Source organism: Anastrepha ludens, chromosome 2 (assembly GCF_028408465.1).
Source record: "Anastrepha ludens isolate Willacy chromosome 2, idAnaLude1.1, whole genome shotgun sequence".
Lineage (NCBI taxonomy): Eukaryota > Metazoa > Arthropoda > Insecta > Diptera > Tephritidae > Anastrepha > Anastrepha ludens.
This window is the reverse complement of record NC_071498.1, coordinates 97,631,386-97,655,245: the sequence shown is the minus strand read 5'-3', so window position 1 is coordinate 97,655,245 and position 23,860 is coordinate 97,631,386. Positions and strand designations below refer to the sequence as shown.

The 23,860-nt window shown below is 37.0% G+C and overlaps 1 protein-coding gene across 2 annotated transcripts; it reads right to left on the bottom strand.

Annotated features, from left to right (window-relative positions):
• Positions 1–66: 66 nt before the first annotated feature.
• Positions 67–21,865, bottom strand: LOC128854866 (pyrokinin-1 receptor). Of its 2 annotated transcripts, none has more exons than XM_054089302.1 (5): positions 20,008–21,865; positions 11,409–11,662; positions 10,606–10,755; positions 10,262–10,480; positions 67–550 (listed from the first exon to the last, which is right to left on the bottom strand). In XM_054089302.1, the coding sequence occupies exons 1-4, from the start codon at positions 21,098–21,100 to the stop codon at positions 10,424–10,426; spliced, it is 1,554 nt and encodes a 517-aa protein (XP_053945277.1). In that variant the 5' UTR covers positions 21,101–21,865; the 3' UTR covers positions 67–550; positions 10,262–10,423. The 2 variants fall into 2 exon arrangements, with proteins under 2 accessions (XP_053945277.1, XP_053945278.1); XM_054089303.1 differs by having other exon boundaries at positions 10,346–10,480.
• Positions 21,866–23,860: the final 1,995 nt, after the last annotated feature.

The following is a 23,860-nucleotide window of genomic DNA, read 5'->3' as shown; positions in this document are numbered from 1 at the left end:
ACATTTGATATCTTATATATTATTTATTAAAATATGTATTTGATTGTACATAAAATATAATTTCATGACAACTTCAATTTTTAGAATCGATACAGAATCTGCTAAATTTATGTTTGTAAGTGCGGAAGAGGGCTTGGGTGATTAAGAAAATCTCATTAAAAAATATGCAATTAAATCAATAAAAACTTATCCATATTACAGCGCCTATTAGTGAGTGCGTTTTATTACGTTCAATTTATTCATAGTATCTTTATATGTATTTGTGCACACTGACTTAAATCCACCTAGGTATGTACACAATATGTGGTTAGGCATTATACTGCACATACAAACATACATATAATGTAATATAATATATAAGTTACTTAGATTATATGTACATATATAGGATTATGTTTCATACAAATAAATTTGTTTGTTGAGTTCAGTAATTAAACGAATCCAGTTTTAAGTACCTCGATTGAGTAGAAAACTTTTAAATTGTAGTTTTCTTACACCTTTTTGCAAAGTGTGCACATGTGTTTGCCCATGAGCGTCTAAAGTCAATAGCCTGAAATTATAGAAATTCAAATTAATGCACAAATTGAATGAAAAACAGATGCGGACGTCACAGTCTTCGGTTTCGTCAATGGATCAAAAATTTAAAATCCTATAACGCAGAGTCAAAGTAGAAAACCAGAACTGATTTTCGATCAGAACTTTCCATAGCAAGTCTTCTAACTAAGACTAAAAAGGTACTAAAACTCAAAGGGGAGACCACTTTATTTTACTATTGCGCAAGACTAAGACAAAAAGTAAGCGACATGCAAAGAATAATTCCATTTCTTGAAATTTTGGAAAATAATAATGTTACATGAGACAACTTCAAATCCAAAGGGGGAAAGAAAACTTTTCAAAATGGCGTTATCTACGGAATGTTGAAGACTAGAGCAGTGTATTTTTTATCAAAATTTAATAACCGGATAAACGGCCATGTTACTTTTTACCAGGAAGTACAAGGTCCCGACGTGGAACCTCCCGAAGCTAGGCAACAACGAATTACTTCTCAAAGATCATGCAAGGTACCTCGGAGTAATACTAGACAGTAAATTGCTGTGGAAGCACAATGTTGAGGAAAGGGTGAAAAAGGCCAGTAATGCGATGTACGCTTGTAAAAGAATGCTGGGCGTTACTTGGGGTCTATTACCCTCTGTGATGCATTGGTGCTGCACGGCAATAGTTAGACCGATATTGTTGTATGGGGCCTTAGTATGGTGGACTGCGACAAGAAAACTGACACCATAATGCCACTAGAGAGGATTCAACGACTCGCTGTTCTGCGCATAACAGGAGCGATGAAAACCACTCCAACGGCGGCGCTGGAAATGATACTCAGCATGCCAAGTATTGACCTTATGGCGGAAAACCTGGCAGCGACATCCGCGAAGAGGTTGGTGGCTGCTGGAGTATTCACCTGCAGAACCTTCGGTCACAGCTCAATAGGAAAGTGGAGCTCAGGTTGCACAGACTACATGATTCCGTACTTCGATTGGGAGAGAAGGTTTCGCACTACAATTGAAGAGGAGGGATGGCACATAGGCATGAAGCCTGGCCATAGAACTTTTCACCATCTATACAGACGGCTCTAAAACTTTAGACGGAGTAGGAGCGGGTATTTACTGGTCAAAACTAGGTATAAGGCAACCTATCAAGCTGCCAGTCCACAGCAGTATTTTCCAAGCGGAAGTTTTTGCTGTGGGGAGAGCCGCGGAGCTAGCCTACACAAGTACAAGAAAGAACTCAACAATTAATATATACGTGGGCAGGTCAAGCAACAATAAAAGCAATAAGCTCATATTGTATTAAGTCCAAAAATGTTCGACGGAGCAGGGAGGCCATAGTAAGGCTAGCCGCAAACAGTAGGCTGTATATCTATTGGGTACCTGGCCACAAAGGCATTATGTGGAACGAAATAGTAGATGAGATAGCAAAAAGTGCTGTGCGACTACCATTTGAACAAGAGAACGACATACCAAAATCGCTAAACACAATATGCAATGAAATGGACGACCACATGAAAAGGCGAGTGGAAGCTAGGTGGACTAATCTGACCACATGCAAAACAGCAAAAGTTATGTGTAGAACTAAAGACAAAAACTGACTCAATACGTACTTACGCTCTCGTGAAAGGACTGCAGAACTATCATAGGTATGCTAACAGGTCATAATCAATTGGCTGCACATGCGTACAAGATAGGGATTGCTAACACAGACAAATGCTGGAAATGCAAAGAGGATGTTGAGGAAACTTTAGAACACCTTCTGTGCGTTTGCCCGGCATTATTAAAACGCGTTTAAAATACCTGGGAGCCCAATTTTTTGAGGGTCTGGAGGACGTCTCAAAAGCGGATCTCCCAGCTCTGCTTAGATTCGGCAAAAGCGCTGACATCCTACATGATGTCTACTTTCGGTATTTATAGAGGTTGGTCTCCATCTGGTATCGCTAGGGACCAAAAGGTCTATGCGTGGCTTATTGCCAACCAGGCTAACCTAACCTAACCTAATAGCTCTGTAACTATCACATGGATTTTTATAAAAATTACAGACAATAATTTTAATGCAGTAACCTGAAAATTCTAATAAAATTCACTAAGAATTTATTTTAAAAACCTGCCCGCATTATACCTATTATCTCATTTAAAAAAAAATTAAATTTCGACTAAGTAACCCACAAAAAGGATGTTTTTCATATTTGACTAATTTTTGACCAGATTTGTTAACATTTTAATGTGAAAATTATTATTCCTTAAAATTTCACTTTTCATTTACAAGAAAAGAAAATTGTTGAGACTTTAATATGGCTATTTTAGTTGTGAATACAGTGAATTGCATATTTTCAAAAATAGCGTTTTGTTGGAAAAATATCGTGCTTAGAAATAACACTGTACAGTACTCGGCTGGGTATTGAGCCAAACCAATTTTTTTAAAATTGAGATAAATAACAACTTTTCGAAGCTTAACGAATTTCAAGATATGAGCCTTCGTAGTTGAAATTTAGGGCTTCATCAGAACACTATTTATAATTGATGTGGGTAAAATATGTGTAAAAATGGAAAAACATGTTCCTGATCCGCTTATTCCATCTATTTAAATAGAATATCACTTTTTTCGCACAAAATTTTATTACCTGTGATATTAGAAGTAAAAGTTCAGATTTTCGAAAAATTAAAAACCTTATATTTATATTTTGTTTTTGAGTGGTGTTCTTGTGAAGGTGATTAAACGCTCTTTTCTTGATGTGCATATTTATATACTTTGTTTATAAAAATTAGGCTACGGCGGCCTACATATGTATGTATGTACTAAAGAAAGCCGAAAATAATTGCAGTAATTTTTAATTGCCCATCGTTAATGCAACACTCAACTTCTCCGTACATAAATCAAGTTGTGTTTACTTTTCGAATTTCACAAGTTTATAACTACGTTTTTCTACAACTCACACATCTGCACATTCATATCCAATCCCAAGCGAGAAGGGATATAAGAAAAGCAACCGATGCTACCATTGACTCAAGCCTACTAGATAAACCAGATTATGATAACTTGGGACACTGGCCATTCCTCACCGAGGAAGTTGCAGCAAAAAATGTCTGCAGACCGGGGGAAAAATACTCCGAAGTGCTAGGCCAGAATACAAGTATATTTCAAACGAAAGTTTACGCAATAGAAAGATGCGCTCACTTTGACCTTGAGCACAACTATGACAACAGAAACACAGCAATCCTTTCCGATAACCAGGCTCTGTTCAATATACGCATCACTATTACTGTATCATAAAATATGTAGCAAAAACTTGATTTGTCTTAATTTATTTCTTGATAACTTATGTTTTTAAAATGTTGATAGTCATTATAAACAATTTATGAGATTTAAAATTAAAACCCCCGGTAGCATGCAATAGAATTGAGGTGATATAATTTGTTAATAATTCCATTCGACTTAATTGATAATAAGTCAGCCGTTTTTCATTTAATACTCACATTAATTTCATCTTATCAACATCCTACTCTGTCTTAGGCTTTGCAGGACGGAATAGCACAAATTTTACGGACCCTTATACCCTGAAATCGCTGTTCACTTTATTCGTTCGCTCAAGGTGGGAATATGTCGTTTTTATTTGAGAACTATCAACATCGATAACTATGGTTTACCAGCTGAGAATGGCGAACTTTGTTGGCATTTCTGTTCAATAAGGTAAGTAATCATTAATCGCTTAATGCCACAACAACGCTTACGAATTGTGAAAATTTACATAAAATAACTCTGTTCGTGAAGTTCATAGAGCACATCGTCCATTTTACGTTTTCTATCACATTACATTACATTTTGTCATTGACACAAAAAATAGACTGATCGAGTGGGCTATGTGATTCGTACCTGTGGCGAACATATGCCAGATATCCTATTCAAAAAATAAATAAAATTAATGAGGTCTCCAATTCTAACTGCCAGATTTCTCATCTTCAAAAAAAGAATTTTCTTTACTATTGAACTCTATCTTTGAGTTTATTGAGAAGTAAGTTTGTTATTTAATTATGTACTTACATAACTTCATTATTTTTAAGTATTAGTAATATAGTAAGTAGTAGTCTTACCTCTTTGAAATAAATAAATAAAAAAAAACGATAATATGAATTCTTCCATTCATTATTCAAACCACAAGTATATAAAAGGCATAGAAAATTTATATGTACTTACATATATGGTTTGCTTAGACCTAAAATTTTTACTGCGCAACTAACAATTATAGACCGATTTTAAGCGATCGGGATTGGGAATATATAATATTATATTACATCTCATATCAGGTGAAGGCCACCGCAGTGCCTGATTTGGTGCGTGACTACCACCGTGAACGTAGATTCGAATTTCCGTGAAACAGCAAAATTAAGAAAAAATTGTGTCTAATAGCTGTCGCGCCTCGGTAGGGAATGGCAAACCTCCGAGTGTATTTCTGGCATGAAAAATATCCTCATAAAACATATCTGCCGTTCGGAGCCATCTTAAAACTGTAGGTCCATATATTTGTTGAACAACATCAAAAGGCACACCACAAATAGGAGAATGAGCTAGGCCAAAGACCAAAAGTGGGTGTAAGTGTCAATTATATTTATATATTTTTTTCCAGTATTTGGAAGCCTAGCTACAAGGCCGAACAGGCCTACAGTAGCTATGGGAGTAGTAGCAGAGCAACAGAAGCGAGAGCACTAGCGATAGCTGGAACACACATGAATAAATTTATGTAGCTTGCAGCGGAGCAAAATAGTTGATTCCGGCTTTTGCGCTACCTGCTCTGGTACTCATATATTGAAGTTCAGACCAGTGAAAGAGAAAAAATGAAATCTACTAAAAAGCGGACCAATCCCTGCCACGTCAAAACGGACGAGAAGACGTCGAGAATAACCGGGTGGAGAGAAACTACAGGAATTTTTAATTGATATGAGAATTTGATCGTAATCACTGACCATAAAGAGTTAACATCCTTTTATTCCAACCAAGAAAAAAATTAAATTTTGTAGGTTTTTGCAATTTAACGCGTCAAAAACAGATAACAATAACGAACAAATTGGTAAACAGGTTCGGTCTGACTGTCGGCTCAGATCAGATTAATAAAAAATATTTTTGTGCTATTGTTATATATGAAAATATGAAAATAAACAAAAATACTTTATTTAATGTCTTATAACGTTAAAAATAAATTGAATATCTAAAAAATCCTATATCTAAAGATTCGGTTTGCGTGAAAGCTATTTGTTATAAATAGTTACCAGAGGTGGCTTTCCGTAATTCGGTATCGAGCAAACATTTGTGCTTAAATAGCGTTGTTGCTTTCTGTAACAAAAAAGTTGTCTTGTTGTACCGAGCGTTTAATATAAAGAGTTCGACTGCACTTTTGCTCTCGTTTGCCTTTCCGCAGCTGTCAAGCGCAATAAAATGCGAATTAAAAGTTTTAAGATTCTTGTGGTTTTAAATGTTTTTTATTTCATACATAAAACATTAACATATGCATTAATTAATGTTTTTTCTTTTCCATTAAAATACATGTGCTAATTTTCTACAGGCTTCTATTACTTGATACAATATTTATTTATAATTGGCGCTTATACCCTTTTTGGGTATTTGACCAAGCTCCTCCTCCTATTTGTGTCCTGTGTTTTTGATGTTGTTCCACAAATGGTTTCTTATTCCATGAATTTACCCCTGGGACAACTGTATTTTTTATTCAGCCACCCTTTACACGACTAGCAATCTATTTTATATTACCCATAAGCTACATACACGTATAGAACATACATTCTGTCCAAAAAATATCGATGAATTCGGACTCAACGTTAATCCATCGCATCAGAACAGGTGATGAGACGTGGGTATATCAGTTTGACATGTAAACCATTCAACAGGTGACTGAATGGCGCTGCCCACATGAGCCGAAACCCAAAAACCACGTCCAAGTTGGTCAAAAGTGAAAGTCATGCTACACGTTTTCTTGGGAAAACTCATGGATCTTGCACCATGACAACGCACCGTCTCACAAGATTCATATTGTGAACACTTTTTTGGGGAGAATTCGCTGAAGGAGCTGAAGAAGATCTCTTCAAACGCGTTTAAAAGGTGCTTTGAGGTCTGGACTAATCATTGCCATATGTGTATTACTTCGAATAGAGCCTATTTTGAAGGCGGCCGGGTACGGCAGAATGTGAACCTATATTCATGGATAACAACGTGTCGTGAAATATCTTCGATTGAGCACTTGGCCCATTTGCCATTGGTAGCCGCTACCTGCTAATATTTCTAGTGTTGCTTCTAATCTCAGGTTTGGAGGAATATATATACAAGTATGTACGTCTCATGTGTTCCCTTAAATTTATTTCAATTGAGAGAACTTCATTCGTCAGCCGGTATTTTGTTAATTGAAGAGTTTTCCGCACCAAAATGGACCAAATTAAAAAATAACGTTAATTATACATTTTTCATTTCCAAACAAATCATTAATTTTAGTTATTTTGCACAGATTTTGGCAACTAAAAAAAAATTTCGAAACACTTCCTAAAATATGAAGATGAGACTGCTCTAATCGTGTTACAAAAACCAAACTGTTCTCGTTGAGAGTTCGATATCGAATTGAAGCAAGAATAATATCGAACTCTCAACTCTTTCCATTGTGAAATTGAAATATCAAGCCCACGAGTGACGACTATCGAATTACAGAAAGTCACCCCAGATCTAAAGACAGCATCGCCTAAAAACACGCTTCCTTCAAGTTTTGCGAGAAAGTGAACAAACCGGCCAAGGCAATGAAAGGTATAAAGAATAAGTGGTTGCATATTAATAACTATTTTTTGCTAATTCTCTTTTTTACAATTTTTATATAATTGTTTACTTTTATTATCGATGCACGAGTGCTTAACTAACTACCTTGTACTCAATTAATTGGCATTATTTAAACAAAACAAAAAAATTGTAGCGATTACAGGAAACATTAACGGAATTCAAGAGCTTACAGTCACAGCAGCGAGTATTCTTGTGCGTGGGAATATGGCTGTTAATCTACAAATGGTGGGTTTGATCCCTGCTCTTTGGACAATAGAAACTATAGAAATTATTTAAAACGTAAAAAAATCGACATAAAATTGTAAGCCCCTCTTGGCGGACGGCGTAGTCGAATGAGTTGGTGCGTTACTACCATTGGGAAGTGGATAGATTCGAAACCCCGTGCACGAAACACGAATTGAAAAGTTTTTCTAATAGCGGTTGCTCCTCGGCAGGCAATGGCAAGCCTCCTAGTGTATTTGTGCTATGGAATAGCTCCTCACAAAAAAAAAACCATTTGCTGTTGGGAGGTGCCATAAAACTGTAAGTCACTCCATTTGCCTGTATATATGTACATATAATTAATATATATATTTTTGGAGAAAATTCGACATACGCCATAAAAATTGCAGGAGAAGCTCGAGCCAAACAAAGTTAAATGCACCAGGTTAATTCGTATACTTATTATTATTCATACATTAAAAAAGTGGAGGTACACACACTCGCAATACTCTTAGGACTCCATACCTTGTTTACCAGGTGCTGTAGCATTTTAGCAATAAAACTTGTCAGTTGAATAAAGTGTTAACAGGCCTGCTCGTTGCTTAAATCGTTTGCCGTTAGCTCAGCGGTCGATACAACAAAATACTCTGTAGTGAAAACTCCAAGTTGAAGATTAGAGAATGTTGACAACGCCAGAAGATAGATCCCCTCTGCATTACTTTTCATTTTTAATGGAACTCATTTTTGCATGGATCGCGTACTAAATTCAAAAAATTTCCAAATATAACGGATATTATAATAAGTAAATGGCTTTTGTGAACTCGACAATGCCGTAATGCTACCTTAGTCGAAACATCCTCTTCGCAAATTTGATTAACGCTCTAAGTCAACTGAGTTAAGTTCCGATTTTTTGTTTTAAGTGGTCACGTCTGTGATTAACATTCCTAAATTTCAATTTCAAAATTTTATCGCGATTGCTTGATATTTGTAAATGTTACGCCGTCTTGCGTAAATTCATCTCTGCACGTGTTTTCGCATTTTTACAGTTTTAAAACTGAATTTGTATTTGCAATATCGAGTTCGCATAAAATTTTGAAACTGTTGGGAAGCTGTTTTGGTAAAGATACTCCAAAGAAAACAGCCATTTACGAGTAGCCTGAACGCTTCAGAAGAGAGCGTGAGTCCATTAAAGATGACGAACATCGAAAACTGAAGAAAAACTCAATAAAGTGAGAGAAAAGTTGATCAATAACCTTAAATCAAACACCAGAGAGCTGGCAGAGGACGTGAGCAATTGATTTCCAAAGCTGAATCCGACCTAATATTCATCTTATCAAAAGCATCACGTTCGAAGTGTCAAAAATTCGGCAAATGTTGCGCGCGAATACAAATAAATCGGCATCCAAAATTTTTTTGTTTGCCGAACATCAGAAAAATATCAGTTCAGCAATTGCAAATTGTCATCAGTGCAGCAGTATTGCCGCTTTTATTACGTGCCTCGGTTCGTACTGCTGTATCAGCAGGCATAGAAAAGAGATGAGCGCCAAGATACTTAATGCTCAGATGACCTCATCCTTCATTTAATTAACGCGAAAAGGACTCGAAGTAATCCCGAGTTCCACAGCATGCATAACTCGCGGCCAATGTCCTGTAAGGGCAACTACCACATTCAAGAGCTGAGATTACACTCGTGGCCAGAAAGTTTTCGCGGCATTACAAGTTTGTGTACATACCCAGCGCTCGCTGAGTTGACGCGAAGCCCACCACTTCAAGAGCAAACCGCAGGTAGTCAACGGTATCCCAATAATCTCATTTCGCGGGGAAACTACTTCCTGTCTAGCCATCTCATCAACCTTGCAATTTCCTGCAATGTCGCTATAACCAGGTACCCAGATGAGCCCTATATCGAAGAATTCGGATGCGATCGAAAGTGAAGTCAGGCATTCCCCAATCAGTTTCGAGTGCATCATCATCGAGCCCAGCTCCCTGATTTCCGCTTGGCTGTAGGAGTATATATTAACCTCCGTAACAGTTATTACACAACTTAGCAGCCAATTACCTACTACTTTAATTGTCGCTACCTTTGCTCGGAATGCACTGCAGTGGTCCGGTAACCTGAGCTTCAGCCTGATGGGAGCTCCAGAATACTCCTCCGCCAACCTTTCCATTCAACTTCGAGCCATGCGTGAAGAGTTGACCAGGACCTTCCTCCAAATACTATACCCCCTCTTTTTTCTTCTCTTTCTCTTCCTTCTTAGAAATATTTTCTAATTGTCTTAAATCATAAATGTGTAGGGCGCAAACCACGAACTTTCCTGTATCACCACATGTTGCAGATGAAAAAAATATGCTTTAAAATGCTTGCGAGCAAAAAAGGAGAAAGTAAGCGAGTATCTTATGCAAATGAAGGCCGCTCGTTACATTCATGGAAGACATGGAAGGAATCTCATACATCAAATATGTAATAAAGCATTGAGATAGCGAAAGTGCGACACTCATTGAATACTCGTCATTTTGACAAAGATTGGCTATCTGGTGGTGAAAAATTTTATAAATTTTTTTTTAATACTGCTCAAACTTATACCCAACCTTTTGGACGACGAAATATATTAAAAAAAGTAAATACGTGAATTGAATATCAACAGAAAATTAGTAAAAAAGAGCAGTCCTTACTTTTCTATTTATTTACCTTTTAAATTGGTTAAATTCATTTTAAATTCCTTTATACAGAAAAAAATAATAGTAATGGAGGAAAAACTTAAGAATTCCCAACCTTCCAATCACATATTGCTGCATTTTCGTAGGCTGTGGAACTGAAGTTGTTATACTCCAAGCAAGCAGGTCAATCTAATTATTTACCATTCTTTGGCAAAATCTGGTTGTTAGCTCTTCGCTCATTCAACACGGTCTGTAAATATAAAGCAAAGTGTTTTTGTTTAATTAATTAGTATTAATTCGCAATTAATGAATGTACGTATGTACGTATGTGCATATGTAAGAACAAATGCACTCGAAATTCCGTCAATACCGCACCTGAAGCATAGAATGTTTTGATTGCGACTCTGAATCACTCAATTCTCGCTGAGTACTCGAAGTAAGCGTAGGATTACGACGTAAATTTTGCGATTGTTGCGCTTTTCGATAATTGATAGAACCAGTGGATTTTTTACGAAATAAAATCGACTAAAATGTAAATGGAAAGAATAAACCAATTAGCACATACATATGTATGTATTTGTGTTTGTAGAAGTGTTATACAGGGAGCGTACAGTATTTGCGAGGAGCTTAATGTTTCTGAGGGTCTTATGGGTCGAGTTGTCCATGAGGATGTCCACTATAAACTCTTCGTTATGCCCAGAAGACAGTTTATGTCGGAGTAAACACGAGAACAGCGATTTATCCGATCAAAACGCCTTTTAAACAACATTAAACACCTTGAAGCGCCCAAGAATACCAAAAACATATCAGACGTAGTTGAGAGTGAAGCCAATAAGCATCCTCGTAGCACCATTTATTCTCTGAAGTACCGTTATAGTCAATATGAATAAGGGTAATTTGATTCGGGCATGCAGATCTTTCCGGGCCCTGATCGAAGCGGTTATTGCAGCTAATGGAAATTGTATTGAATGATTTTATAGATATACTTATATACATATGTATATATAATATAACAAGTTAATGTTTTGTGTAAAAAATTAGTTAATTTTCAAAATTTTGTTCAAAATAAAAACTAATTAGTTTTACTCTCAGGTTGTCCTCCAATACCATACGCACTCTCTATATAATATGTAGTTCGACTCAATAGGCAAGTAAGTGAAACTTAGAGCGCTGCCCACCTTGAACGCCTGCCGAAACTTGTTGCTCATGAGATTATACAGCAGCGGATTGATGCATGTCGACAGGTAATAAAGCACGCCAGACACATAGGTCATAACTGTGTATATTACCACATGATGATTCTTATCATCTGCAGCAGAGTCATCACCACCACCTTCATTGCTGCCACCCATCACATTCATCCCGTAAACGGCGATAAGCCGCTGTGCATGGAACGGCGCCCAACACAAGAAGAAACATATGACAACCGCCACTGCAAATAAAAGAGAAAATTGCCGGCATATGCAAATATTTAGTATTGAAACATATCATACATTTACATACACAAGCAGGTGCAGTAATTAAAACAAGCAGTTATATACGAGCAGAGTAACGCATAAATATATGTATATAAATAAATTTATTGCAAAAGAAAATGGGGCTGATTTAAGCGCTAAGGCACATTTTTTCGTACTATCCAATCCAAGGTCTATCTATAGCTGGGGATATGACTAGAACAGCTGATTAATTCGCCTTAGGCACTTATGTATGCCAAAAATTTATGTTTTGTTTACATATTACGGTGTTTGCATTGCTATTGCATGAAGTTCTTGTTTGAAGTGAAAATATTATAATTGTGATAATTCATAATAATCGTGGCAGTTAAATTAAACCCGAACAAATAAACAAAATTAAATATTAGTTTGGACAACGCGCATTTACGCACGGTCTTAGTACATATTACCGTGAAAAGCATATCTATAACTTAACACGAGACTAGTGGTTTTATTGGTTTAATAATCAGCTAACAGGAGATGGGCAGCTTAGAGAATTTTTTGCGAGAAGCGATTAAACTTTTATTTTAATCCGAAGTACAAACTCTTAGAAAGAAATTGACTTTGAAAAACACAATATCCGCCAAAAGTTCGTTTTTATTTACTTGTCTTGTTTTATTTACTTGAACTCATGTTACAAACGTTTTTATAAATATAATTCTAGATACGCACAGTGATGAGCAAAAGTATTGACACAGCAAGATACTTCCACTTTATCATTACTTTTTGTACACTTATGAAGTGATTCTCAATCGCAAAAAAACTCGCTAGGCAGAAGGACACATTATCAATTATATTCCCTCTAATTCATTTTATTATCTTTGATATTTTATTACAATAACATAATTATAAAAGAAAAAAATTACTGATTATAACAAAGCAAAAGTATTGGCACAGTTAAGTTTTATCGGGGTATTTCGTCTTAATTTTATTGATCTACCAACTTTTTTCAGGAGTCCCGTTATATCTACCCGACAACTTACGTTATGGTCAAAAATCAAACTGCAAAAACAGCATAGTGCCTTCAATTATTGCAAACTTTGCTTAATTTTTAGTAAAACGAGCAGCAAAAAAAGTGAAGCCATCGAATCTCAGTGCAAAATAATAGCATACTATATATGCCCAACCAGGGCAAATCATACGCCGAGATTGATGCAGCCGCTACACCATACGGAGCATTTTTCAACTCTTTAAGAGCGCTTCACTTTTGCAAAGCGTGAAACGTACAGGCAGACCTAAGGTGTTAAACGACCGCGAACGCTGCCAAATAGTAAGGACGGCAAAAAAACCCATGAATACAATCCACACAAATCGCAGCGGAAGTTAATTAAGGAAGGAATAGGAAAGGATATTCATTCAATAACAGTCCGGAGAGCATTGCATGAAGAGAACTACAATTCTCGTGTGGCTAGACGCAAACCTCTCATTTTAAAAGTGAATCAAAAGAAGCGTTTGGCCTATGTTAAAGGGTATCTAAACAAACAAGTGAGTTTTAAGACAATATACCCTTCCCTTCACTTCATAAGTGGACAAAAAAATAATGTTAAAGTGGAAATACCTTCCTGTACGAATACTTTTGCTCATCACTGTAAATGCCGCGAATAGCAGTTCAAATTCTCACAAACAGTCGGCGCACTCGCGTATCAGCACCCACGACACTGTTGACAGTTATGATTTTGAGGTTGTAAAATAAACGGAGAATCTCTCTTGCCAACAAGTGCTATTTGGATTAATTAGGCAATAGAATAGTGAAGCTCTCTTTCGACGAACAGATCTAACTCTTTAAAGCCTCTCATAACGTCCGTCCTATTGTATGGCGCAAAAGCTTGGACGATGATAATATCCGATGAGGCGTTCCTTGGAGTATTTAAGAGAAAGATTCTGCAGTAGATTTTTTTATTATATTTGGCACTCACACTGAATTATGTAATTGCTTATTATTATTTAAACAATTTATTGAATTTAATTTGTAAACAGATGCAACCCTACTGAAAAATATATTATATAGAAATTAAGGTTGTATAAATCTCTTTACTTGGACGCCCATATTGTTATATTTAATTTTTTTGATTACTTTTCCATCCAACCATCTTCAAAAAAAAATGTTTCTTCAACCCTTTTGATTTTGTAATAATTGATTCAACTTATTAATTTAATTTAACTTTTCTAACAGGTGGCAACACCCTGAAGAAAAGAGCCTTGAACTTTTACATATAACTTTTTTCTACAAATGAACAAATACATTTTAATTAAATTTGAACTTAAATTTTTCATTAATTTCCAACTATTGTTGAGTAATATTAGCCATAATAAAAATGCAGTAATAAATGAAACAGTATTGTTTATATAACTGTAATATAACTTAAATGCTATAATGCATGGAGCTTGACACTGTTCAAATGTCTACCATAGCTTCGCCGTTGGGTGGGATCCGAGATATCAAATTTTTAATAATGGCCGAATTTGAACAATGGCCCGGTTTGTGTTGGCTTTAAAGAGTTCTGACAATCCCAGCATATTGGCGTAGAGTTTAAGTTAGAAGAAGACCCCGCCGCTATTAATTAAATATCCTTGTGATTGCAAGTGTATCGAGTTTAGTTCGTCAAACGATTTGTAACTGCACACCACTTACATGTATTAAATCTTTCACAACAGAAAGATAAATTGCGCAAACGAACTAAAAATTAAGCGTGTTCTGGATTTAATTGGCTTTCTTATGTATTTAAATTCTAAGGCAGTAAATTTATTGTAGTTTTGCCACAGAAGTGCTACTGTGTAGTCGGACACCGCTAGTAAATTGAGTACTAAATTGATCTCTAATTCGATGTAGAAGTCAGATAGGTTATGCAAAACTACAAATGTCTTACAGACACATTAATATTCAACACCCTCACTCAACCCTTCCACACTCCATTAGACAATTTTGTATTATTTTAATTCACTTAGAAGGTATGGAAAAATTCTTGAGCCATGCAATATTTCTAAAGCTGGGATACTGTTCAGATGACTTGAAAAAGTTTCACATAAGAAGTAAGCAAATTGCAGATACGAAGGTACGTATTGCTACCTAACCTTTATCTGCCATTTACTGCCCACACTGAACATCGAACCTAAAACAAACCGCCTGGCAGTCAAGCACAAAACTACATGGCTTATTATAAACATATATTAATAACGACAAATACCCATACAAATATATGTATTATGTACAAGTCATTTATCAAATATCATATTTTCGGGACAAATTGAATTCTAATTGACGCACAGTATGCAATCGTCACGGCAAATCACTTGATTGTTGTATTAATAGATCCTGGCCAATGAATGTGCCAATGAATACTTGTATGTACGTAAGTAGAAAGGCAGGAATACTTTTTATAGATATAAGTACATACATACGTAAGAATAAAAAACGAAAATGCCGAGCTCATGTTAACTGTCACACATACATATATATAGCTAAATGTAGCCAAATACCAATGATGAAAAGGAATAAAAGTTGTCCATAAACAATATGTAAGATAAGAAGTATAATAAAATAATAACTCACACACAAAAATAAAAGCATATGTTAGAAAGCGAAAGTGTCATCGTGAAAGTGTTATCGCAGCAGGGAAAATCTGAACTAGTGAGAAAAATTTCTACTTCACAACTAGTACAAATGTCAGCTAATTTGGTACCAACTAGAATTCATTATATAAAAGGTGGTCGGAATGAGGTTTAAATGCAAACACATTTCCAGTGAATTGCAGTCCTTTTAGTAAAATTCACAGATCCTGTCTTTTTAAACGAATTCAATATTGTTATCACTAAATTTGAGACCATCGGTGCTGAATGAGCTATAAGGCATATTGATATGGTTCGTGAGAGTGCCGTGGAGGTCCCGAGTATTGAACATTCCTCAGACAAAAGGTGGCGTATTTTGAGTCGGAATTTTACCGTAACACCATTGGGTTTTCTTCTATAGAACGATTGGAAGTTGTGGTTTATAACCACAATTCCCAAACAATTAAAAAGTTAAAGACAAAGTCTGAAGTGGCATCGCACCAATACCCCAATTATATGAGAAATTGATCAAGAACTTGACAAAAGTATACATAGTCACATGCAAAGCTCCAAGACGCCAAGTATAGGGTCCGACACTCGAAGTGTAACCAAACTCAGACCGCTCGCGCATCTGATGCACGGGCATCACATGTCTGTTAGTTAGCTGAATGACAGTTCAGAGTATTATTTACAAGCGCCCGGAAGCATTTTGCCGAGAGAGTTGTCGCGAAAAAAGAAACTCAGTAATGGATTTCAAACGCAATAGTGGATTGCATTATATTTGGCTGGAAAATAACAACCAGCGATTGTCAATGAGCTCGAGCACCTTAAAGTAAATAAAGTTTTTGTTTATCGTACCATTACTTGTTACAATGATACTGGTAGCATCGTGAAACGATATGGAGGTGGTCATCAAAAGACTGCAACATCACGTGAAATGGTTCAAAAAGTGAAGAACCGACTTGAGCGAAATCACCGACGAAGTGCCAATCAAATGGCGAAAGAACTGAAACTATCTGATCGTAGAATTCGCCGCTTACTGAAAAATGATCTCAATGTCAAGCCTTACAAGATCCAAAAGGGGCATGATCTCACACCAAAGCAGCAACAAGTCAGACTTGAGAGAGCGAAGGAGTTGCTTCGCTTGGCCGAAAGCGGTCAAAAAACAACGTACCGAACTTCATTACATCCACACTATGGCTCTCAAACTCCCCAGTGGGAAATACGAGAAATTATTCTCCTCTTAGAGCCACTTTGGAAAACAAGGTCCGAACTAAAAGATTCACCAGTCTCAAGGCGTTGAAAAAAGTAATTGTTCGTGAATGGGCCGAAATAAGTGGAAGTCGCACTTGGGCAGCTTGAGATTCGATTCTGTACCGTCTCAAGGCCATAGCCAAGGCAAAAGGTGGTCATATCGAGCAAAAGAGAATCAATTTATCTTAATTTTGAATTATTTTTACACATTTTTTACTGTGAATTGAATAAAAGTAACTTTCTAAACTAAATTTATGGCCTTTTTAATTGGTTCCACTTAGAGTGCTGGACCCTGTATTCAAAAGCAAAAAGGGCAAAGGCTTCTCTTTCATTTGCAATAAATATTAATGGTTTCATAAGATTGTAGAATATTTTGGTTATTATTTTTCTGGGGAACTGATGAAACCAAGTTTTTCTTAGGATCTGAGTTGTATCGGGTGTTTGTTTTTAGCTGCATAAGAACTATTGACATCGATAACAATGGTTTGACAGATGAGAATGGTTGACATTTCTGTTCAGTAAGATTTGGCAAGTCATCAGAAGGCGTTTAACGCCAGAACAACACTCCAAATTGTGGGAATTTGATTTGAAAAAAAAAAAATTAAACTAAACGATGTGCGACATGTCGATTCGTCGTCACTTTCAACTTATTGGTCGTGCAAAATCTGGACTTATGCGCCTATGAAGTCAGCTCGTGCGTACGTACGAGCCATGGCTTCGTTTGCGTCGCATTTTTATTGTATTATCTTTCTAAATTCTCAAGCTCTTAAAAAACACCCCAAACATTTCAAAGTAATTTCTCAGGGTGGTGATTTTAAAAATTTGTTTTTTTAATTTGAGTTGCTGGTCGGATAGTTTTTGGTGACAGTTTTACTAAAAACGGCTTTTTGATGCAAAAAAAAGAAAACAAACAAAAACATTATTTTATTTTTAAATTCAAATTAAAAAAACAAATATACATTTAGTATATTAAAAGGAATAAAGAATTAAGACCTTCTTAGATGAAAAAACTGATAAACTGTGGAGTTGTTCAAATTGCCTACCTGAAAAACTATAATATACGATCATCTAAACTAAATAAATAAATAAATAATTTACGCTTACACCCTTTGTTGGGTGTTTGGCCGAGTTCCTCCTCCTATTTGTGGCGTGCGACTTGTGGGAGGGACCTACAGTTTTTTAAACCGACTCCGAATGGCAGATATTTTTTTATGAGGAGCTTTTTCATGGCAGAAATACACTCGGAGGTTTGCCATTGTCTGCCGAAGGGCGACCGCTATTAGAAAAATGTTTTTTTTAATGCTGAAGCTGAGCCTAGACACAGACACACAGGTATAGACCTCGTAGTGAGGACGATGGAACTCTACTCTGAAGTATTGCGAAATCGGTTCCAGGGTGGGTGAGGAGGAGGATTTTTTAGTTTCCGACAATATCCCTGCTGCGACGTCAAATTTGGTGATGCATTAGGCATTTGAAACCTCATCATAAATTATTTAGTTCAAAGACTAAGTGCACTTTAACTACCAGAGTACTTTAGCCTGCTAGACGCACAAATCCTGTGTCATCTTCGCGAAAAGTTCCTTATTAAGAAATATTTTTTCAGTAGTTTCAATGATTGTAATCTCCAGGAGCCAATTAATATATAAACTGTTTCGTATGGCTATCTTTTGTTTAATTTACGAATTGAATTTACTGGTAGGTACATATATAAGTATAATTTGAATATGAATTATTAGAAAGCCGCTTTTTCCATTAGAAGGCTTGGGTGGCTTTGAGCCTTCTGTGTATCGAGCTTTTTCTGTGTATCGTAGTCGGCCGACGGGGTTTCTAGGACTAACAAAGTTACAATTCTCGATCAACAGTGATCGGTTAATATCCATGCAGTGAGACCACACATAAGTCTGTTTTGAGGCATCTTGGTTCGCACTTATTTATTACGGCTGAATAAATATCAGTTATCATTACGATTCTAATATATTCCTTCGCTACATTGTTTTCCCCTTTCTCATTTTCCTTTTAATAATTTTACCTAACCTTAAACCTTAATTTATTATTACTTTCAGCATATAGGTACTCAAATTTATTCCAGAAAACCCATGAAAAAATTTGCTTTCTTCGTGCCATTTTACACATTTCGGTTGCCGATTTTGTATTGCTTTCACACTGTCCAGTTCAGTTCTGATTGAATCATGAAATGGAATCGTGAAATTTGTGTTTTAACTACAAATTCAGTACAAAATGAGTTATTGCAGGCGGAACGTGAGAAAGCTTCCATTTCAAATAATTTTTTGCCAACGGTTAATCGACAGCCGACCCAAGGAAACCGGTCACCGACTTGTGCAAATGTTACAATAACAAAACATACACTTTATCTTTACGACCAGCTTTCGGTTAACCTCAGCACGCCGACTAGAACGCTTTAAGCAGCACTTTAACCACAACAACTTGCTTTAAATCGATGACTGAATAAAGCAAATTAAATCCCTATGAAATAGTCGAATTAGCTAAATATATTATACGCGAAAGGATTGAGCGTACAGAATTTAATTACAGACTATCGATTCTAAATTTCATCGCCTCACTTACACCCTTTTTTTTTAGGTGTTTGCCCAAACTGTTTCTCCTCTTTGTGGCGTGCGTCTTCATGTTCCACAAATGAAGGGACCTACAGTTTAAGCTGACTCCGAATGGCTTATATTTTCATGAGGAGTTTTTTCATGGCAAAGATGCACTCGGAAGTTCGCCGGAACCTGCCGAGGAGCAACCGCTATTTAAAACACATTCTGCTATCATTTGGTTCTACGTGCCCGATGTTTCGAACCCGCCCGCTTCCGAATGGTAGTCACGCAAGAACGCATTTGGTTACGGCGGCCGCCCATTATGGATACTATTAAGCAAGTCTCAAATAACAAATTATTTTGTCACAACATATTAGTTGCTGGCCCGAAGCTTGCGAGTTCAGATCCCAGTTCTTCAACGGTTTCTTATATCTTTGGTTAGATAAGTGCATTACTCGAACCGCCTAAATAGCGGCCTGCCCTCGACAGGCAGAAACAAGCCGCCAAGTGTATTTCTGCTATGAAAAAATGTGTCATAAAAATTAGCTGCTGATGAAGGTCACTACAAAAATATGCATATCACAGATTTGTGGGAAAGCTTGTCTTAAGCCTATTTTTATTATACCTATGTGCCACAAAATTTTTGTACATTGACTTAAAGTTTCATCAATCTATCTTTTTCTAGTTTACCATGTCAGGATTTTTAAGTAAATGGCCTAATAGAAAATATAAAGTAAATTCTACTTAACATTGGACTTTACCAGTTTTTGCTCGTAACAAATTTTTTTTTTCGATTTCATTACTTTAAAGTTAGAGAACAAAAACAAGCATATCCGATTTAATTTATATTTAGGAAAGTGTGATCACAATATATTCAATACCTTTACCCCTTTCCTTTCACATTTCCACCTCTCTCACGCACTTACCTAGCATCTTGATCACTCGTCGCGTTCCATAATGATTCATCCGCCCTCGCACCGCACTCAACTGACTGCCGCCCATGTAACGAGAGAGCATCGTTTCGTTTTGTGTACCCTTCATGCCCATGCGGCCGCTCCCTTTGCGTGCTCCGCTTGTGCGCGCTACAACACTACTGCCGCTGCCTTCCCTGCTACCTCTACTAGCACCACTTCCTCTACCATTTACAGCACTCACGCCAGTGCTAATGTATCCAAAACCACCTCCACCGGCCTCACCAGTGGCGCCCATCAAATTCGAACGATGCAAACGCAAGCCGATCAGCAAATACAAAACCAAAATAATGGACATTGGAGCAAAGAAGAAAATGAAAGTGGATAACTGGAATGAATGCTGGATAATATTCCGCACAACTGTGCACTTCTCGATGCCATTCAGCATAATGATACCGAATTGTGCCGCTTGTGGGATGGCCGTCAACACCGACACCAACCAAATGAGTACAATAATACGGATGGCACGACTCAATTTCGACATAGCCTGACCAAGAAACGGATGGCAGATAGCCATGTAACGCTCGACGGTGAAGGCGGTAATGGTAAGTACAGTCGCGTTGGCTGAGGTCTCAGCCAGCACGCCGCGCCCAATGCAGAAGTATTCACCAAATACATAGGGATATTTTGACCAGATAAAGTACATCTCTTGTGGTACTCCAGATAGCAGCAACAGAAAGTCGGAAATGGCTAGGCTGAAGAGATAGTAATTAGTGGCGGTGTGCATGGACCGATTCTTCTTGATCACAATACAGGTGCTGATATTGCCAATAACGCCGCTTACGAAAATCAAACTGTAAATGACCGTCACGGGAATGACGATCTTGAGCGAGTCACGCGTTGGTCCCAGATCGAAAAAGTGCTCAATTGAAGCATTTTGTGTATTGTCATAGTTGTAGTTATAGGCGGTGAAGGAATTGTTAAGCGAATTTGTGGAACCATTAACTAGTGCATAGAGCTCACTAGAAGGATTAAATAACGCTGTGCTTGCATGGGAGGTGGTTGTGTCCCAGCTGTAGGGGTCTGTAGTTGCGCTTGTAGGCTCCATATCAGAACTTACTGCACACCTGTGTAGGTGATGAGCCAAAATAAGTAATTTTCTTGCATATACGCGTAATATCAAATATTTATACGTTTTTGCACTTTTTCTAAAACACTGAAAATTTCCATTGTTTATTTGTTTATACTTTGCTTTATTTTTAGTTCAACCGCAAGTGTATTCGCACTGCACTTTTCTTGTGATTTCATTATTTTCTTATGGCGGCATGCAAATCACAATAATATTCAATGAATAAAGTGCACGCCTGACTTCGACGGCAATGACGACCACTACAGTGTTCACCTTTCCCAGGCAATTACGAGTATCGACATAAGAATCTAAATATTAGCAAGTAAGCAAGCACACGTCGAAACTGCAATCACGCCGTCTCAAAGGCAACACGCACATATTTACTATTTTGCGATATTTACTATTTTGTCATAAAACAACAACTCTATTCAGCACAGATCTCTCAACACATTTTGAATTACCAAAACATTTTTTCGTAAATTCACGTTCGTGTGTAAAGGCGCGCGCGCGTGTATTTGCCGTGTTAGAAAACCTCCTACAAGTGCGCCCGTTCAAGTTTAAGCCAAGTGGTATTTGCAGCCGCCGTACGTAGTCTGGATTTGCTTCCAGTGAAATTTAGTTAGTTAGTTTAGCATCCGTTGCATGTACCGGTGTTGTCTTACTTCCAGCTGCCATGAATACAAAGAGTTTATGAGGTTGAACGCGCGCGTATTTATTGCAAAATTAGAACCCAGCAGCAACGTCGACGACAACGGCAGCGGCGAGCGCCAGCAGCGACTGGCGATCAATGATTCGAATTTAGCTTTTCATAATCGTATGTGGTATATAAATGTGGGGACATACATCCATTCATACAGACATGCACACAACACATACATATGAACGCTCAGGCAATGCAATATGTTCCATCGCAAGCCTGCTGAACCATGGCTGCTAGCGCTGATTTCAACGTATTCGGAATTGTTTTTGTTTTCGTTTTCATTTCAATTTCTATTTAGATTGCATTTGAATTAACGACAATTTTCGCTCTATGCGCTGCTTAGTGCGAGCTTTTAGGGATGAAAATTTGCATATGCTTTTAGTAGAAAGTACCAGACAGGCATAAATATTGGGTGTCGTTCTCAAAATATGGGAATAAAAAATAAATGTTTTACAAAAATTCAAGGTATTCAATAAAATAAGGTTGTTTCATGGTATTAAGGAGTAAAGCCGTCTTGACGGCATGCAAATTAATTAATGAAACTATTGTAGATATTTTGATATTTATTTAAGTTCAGTATTTAAGTAGTTTATTACGAAATTATAAATTAAATTAAAGTGTCAATTAATACACATTTTTTTTAATTAAAAATTTTGTTAAAATGTTGGTTCAAATCATTGTACAAAATTAAGGGTACAAACACACTTTTTCTTCCTATTTTGTTTGACAGGCATATATAATACTATATGTATGTATGTAGATGGGGGTTGGTCTGAGTGCTTGGTCTTTTTGGTTGAGTGTATTGGCGGGGTTGCTATGCCAAATTATAGTTTCTATGGTAAAATTAAGCACTCTCTCGAATGCTCCCGAACGTAGGGGGTTGAGAAGCAGCAAACGCAGGCAACTCACTAGCGTCATCACATCGACTCTGCTATATGCAGCTTCAGTATGGGTAAAATCCTTTGAAGCATTGTAAAGACTTTGCGCACTGAGGGTGATAATCGCATACGGCATGACACCCATCGATATATTGGCAGAAGAGCGAGCAAGAGTGCACGCGCTAAAAGAGCAGGGTCGGACTTATATAGCAACGATCACGAAAACAGAGAAGACTATATCCTTACTCAAGTGGCAAGAGGAAAACTCCACAAAAGAAAGGTGGACCTATACGCTAATCCCAAACATCAAATAATGGCTAAATCGAAGCTATGGTGAGCCTAAGTTCCGCCTAACACAATTCTTGACAGATCATGGTTGCTACCAGAAGTACCTACATCGCCTTAAGATACGTGACTCGCCTTTATGTCCAGTATGCTACGTAGAGGAAGATGCAAGGCATGTGTTTTTCGTATTTCGATGATTTGCGACTATCAGAAGATCCGATAGTACCAGGAAACATAGTCGACACCATGATGTCTTCAAAGTATGCGTGGGATAAAATTTCGTCGGCAATCAGCGATATGCAACATGCATTAAAGCACACAGACATACACGAGGTAAGTGCCAGCTAAACAGACGATACTTGACCAAGAAACGGACTCTAAAGTCGAAGTGTTACTAGTATGGTGGGAGGGGGTGGACAGGCCCAACAGGGGTGATTTTCTTCGGGAATAATAAACGTAGATCTTTTGCTCAACCGACGATTACTTAACGGTTGTACCGGGAGGGTATCGGTACATTGACGGTAACAGGTATAGTTTGGGTTAAATTCCTACACTGACAAAATCAATAGAATATATTGTAGATGAAAAAATATACAAAACAATTTCTTTAACTTAGAAAATTTACACTAACAAATATTTTTAATATATTATATTTCCTAGCTATAGTAATACTAAATTTGTACGACGCTTTTAGACTTTTCTACGATTTTCATTTACGCTTTTCTATGAAATTTGAACAAGTTACTTAGCAGGGCTTTTTGGAATCAGGTGATCTCAGCTGTCAGCATTTTTTGACGACCAGCTGAGGATGTTTTTACTTATGGATCTGTACAATGGTTAAAGTTCAGTAATTTTTTTAAATTACCCAATCGGAAA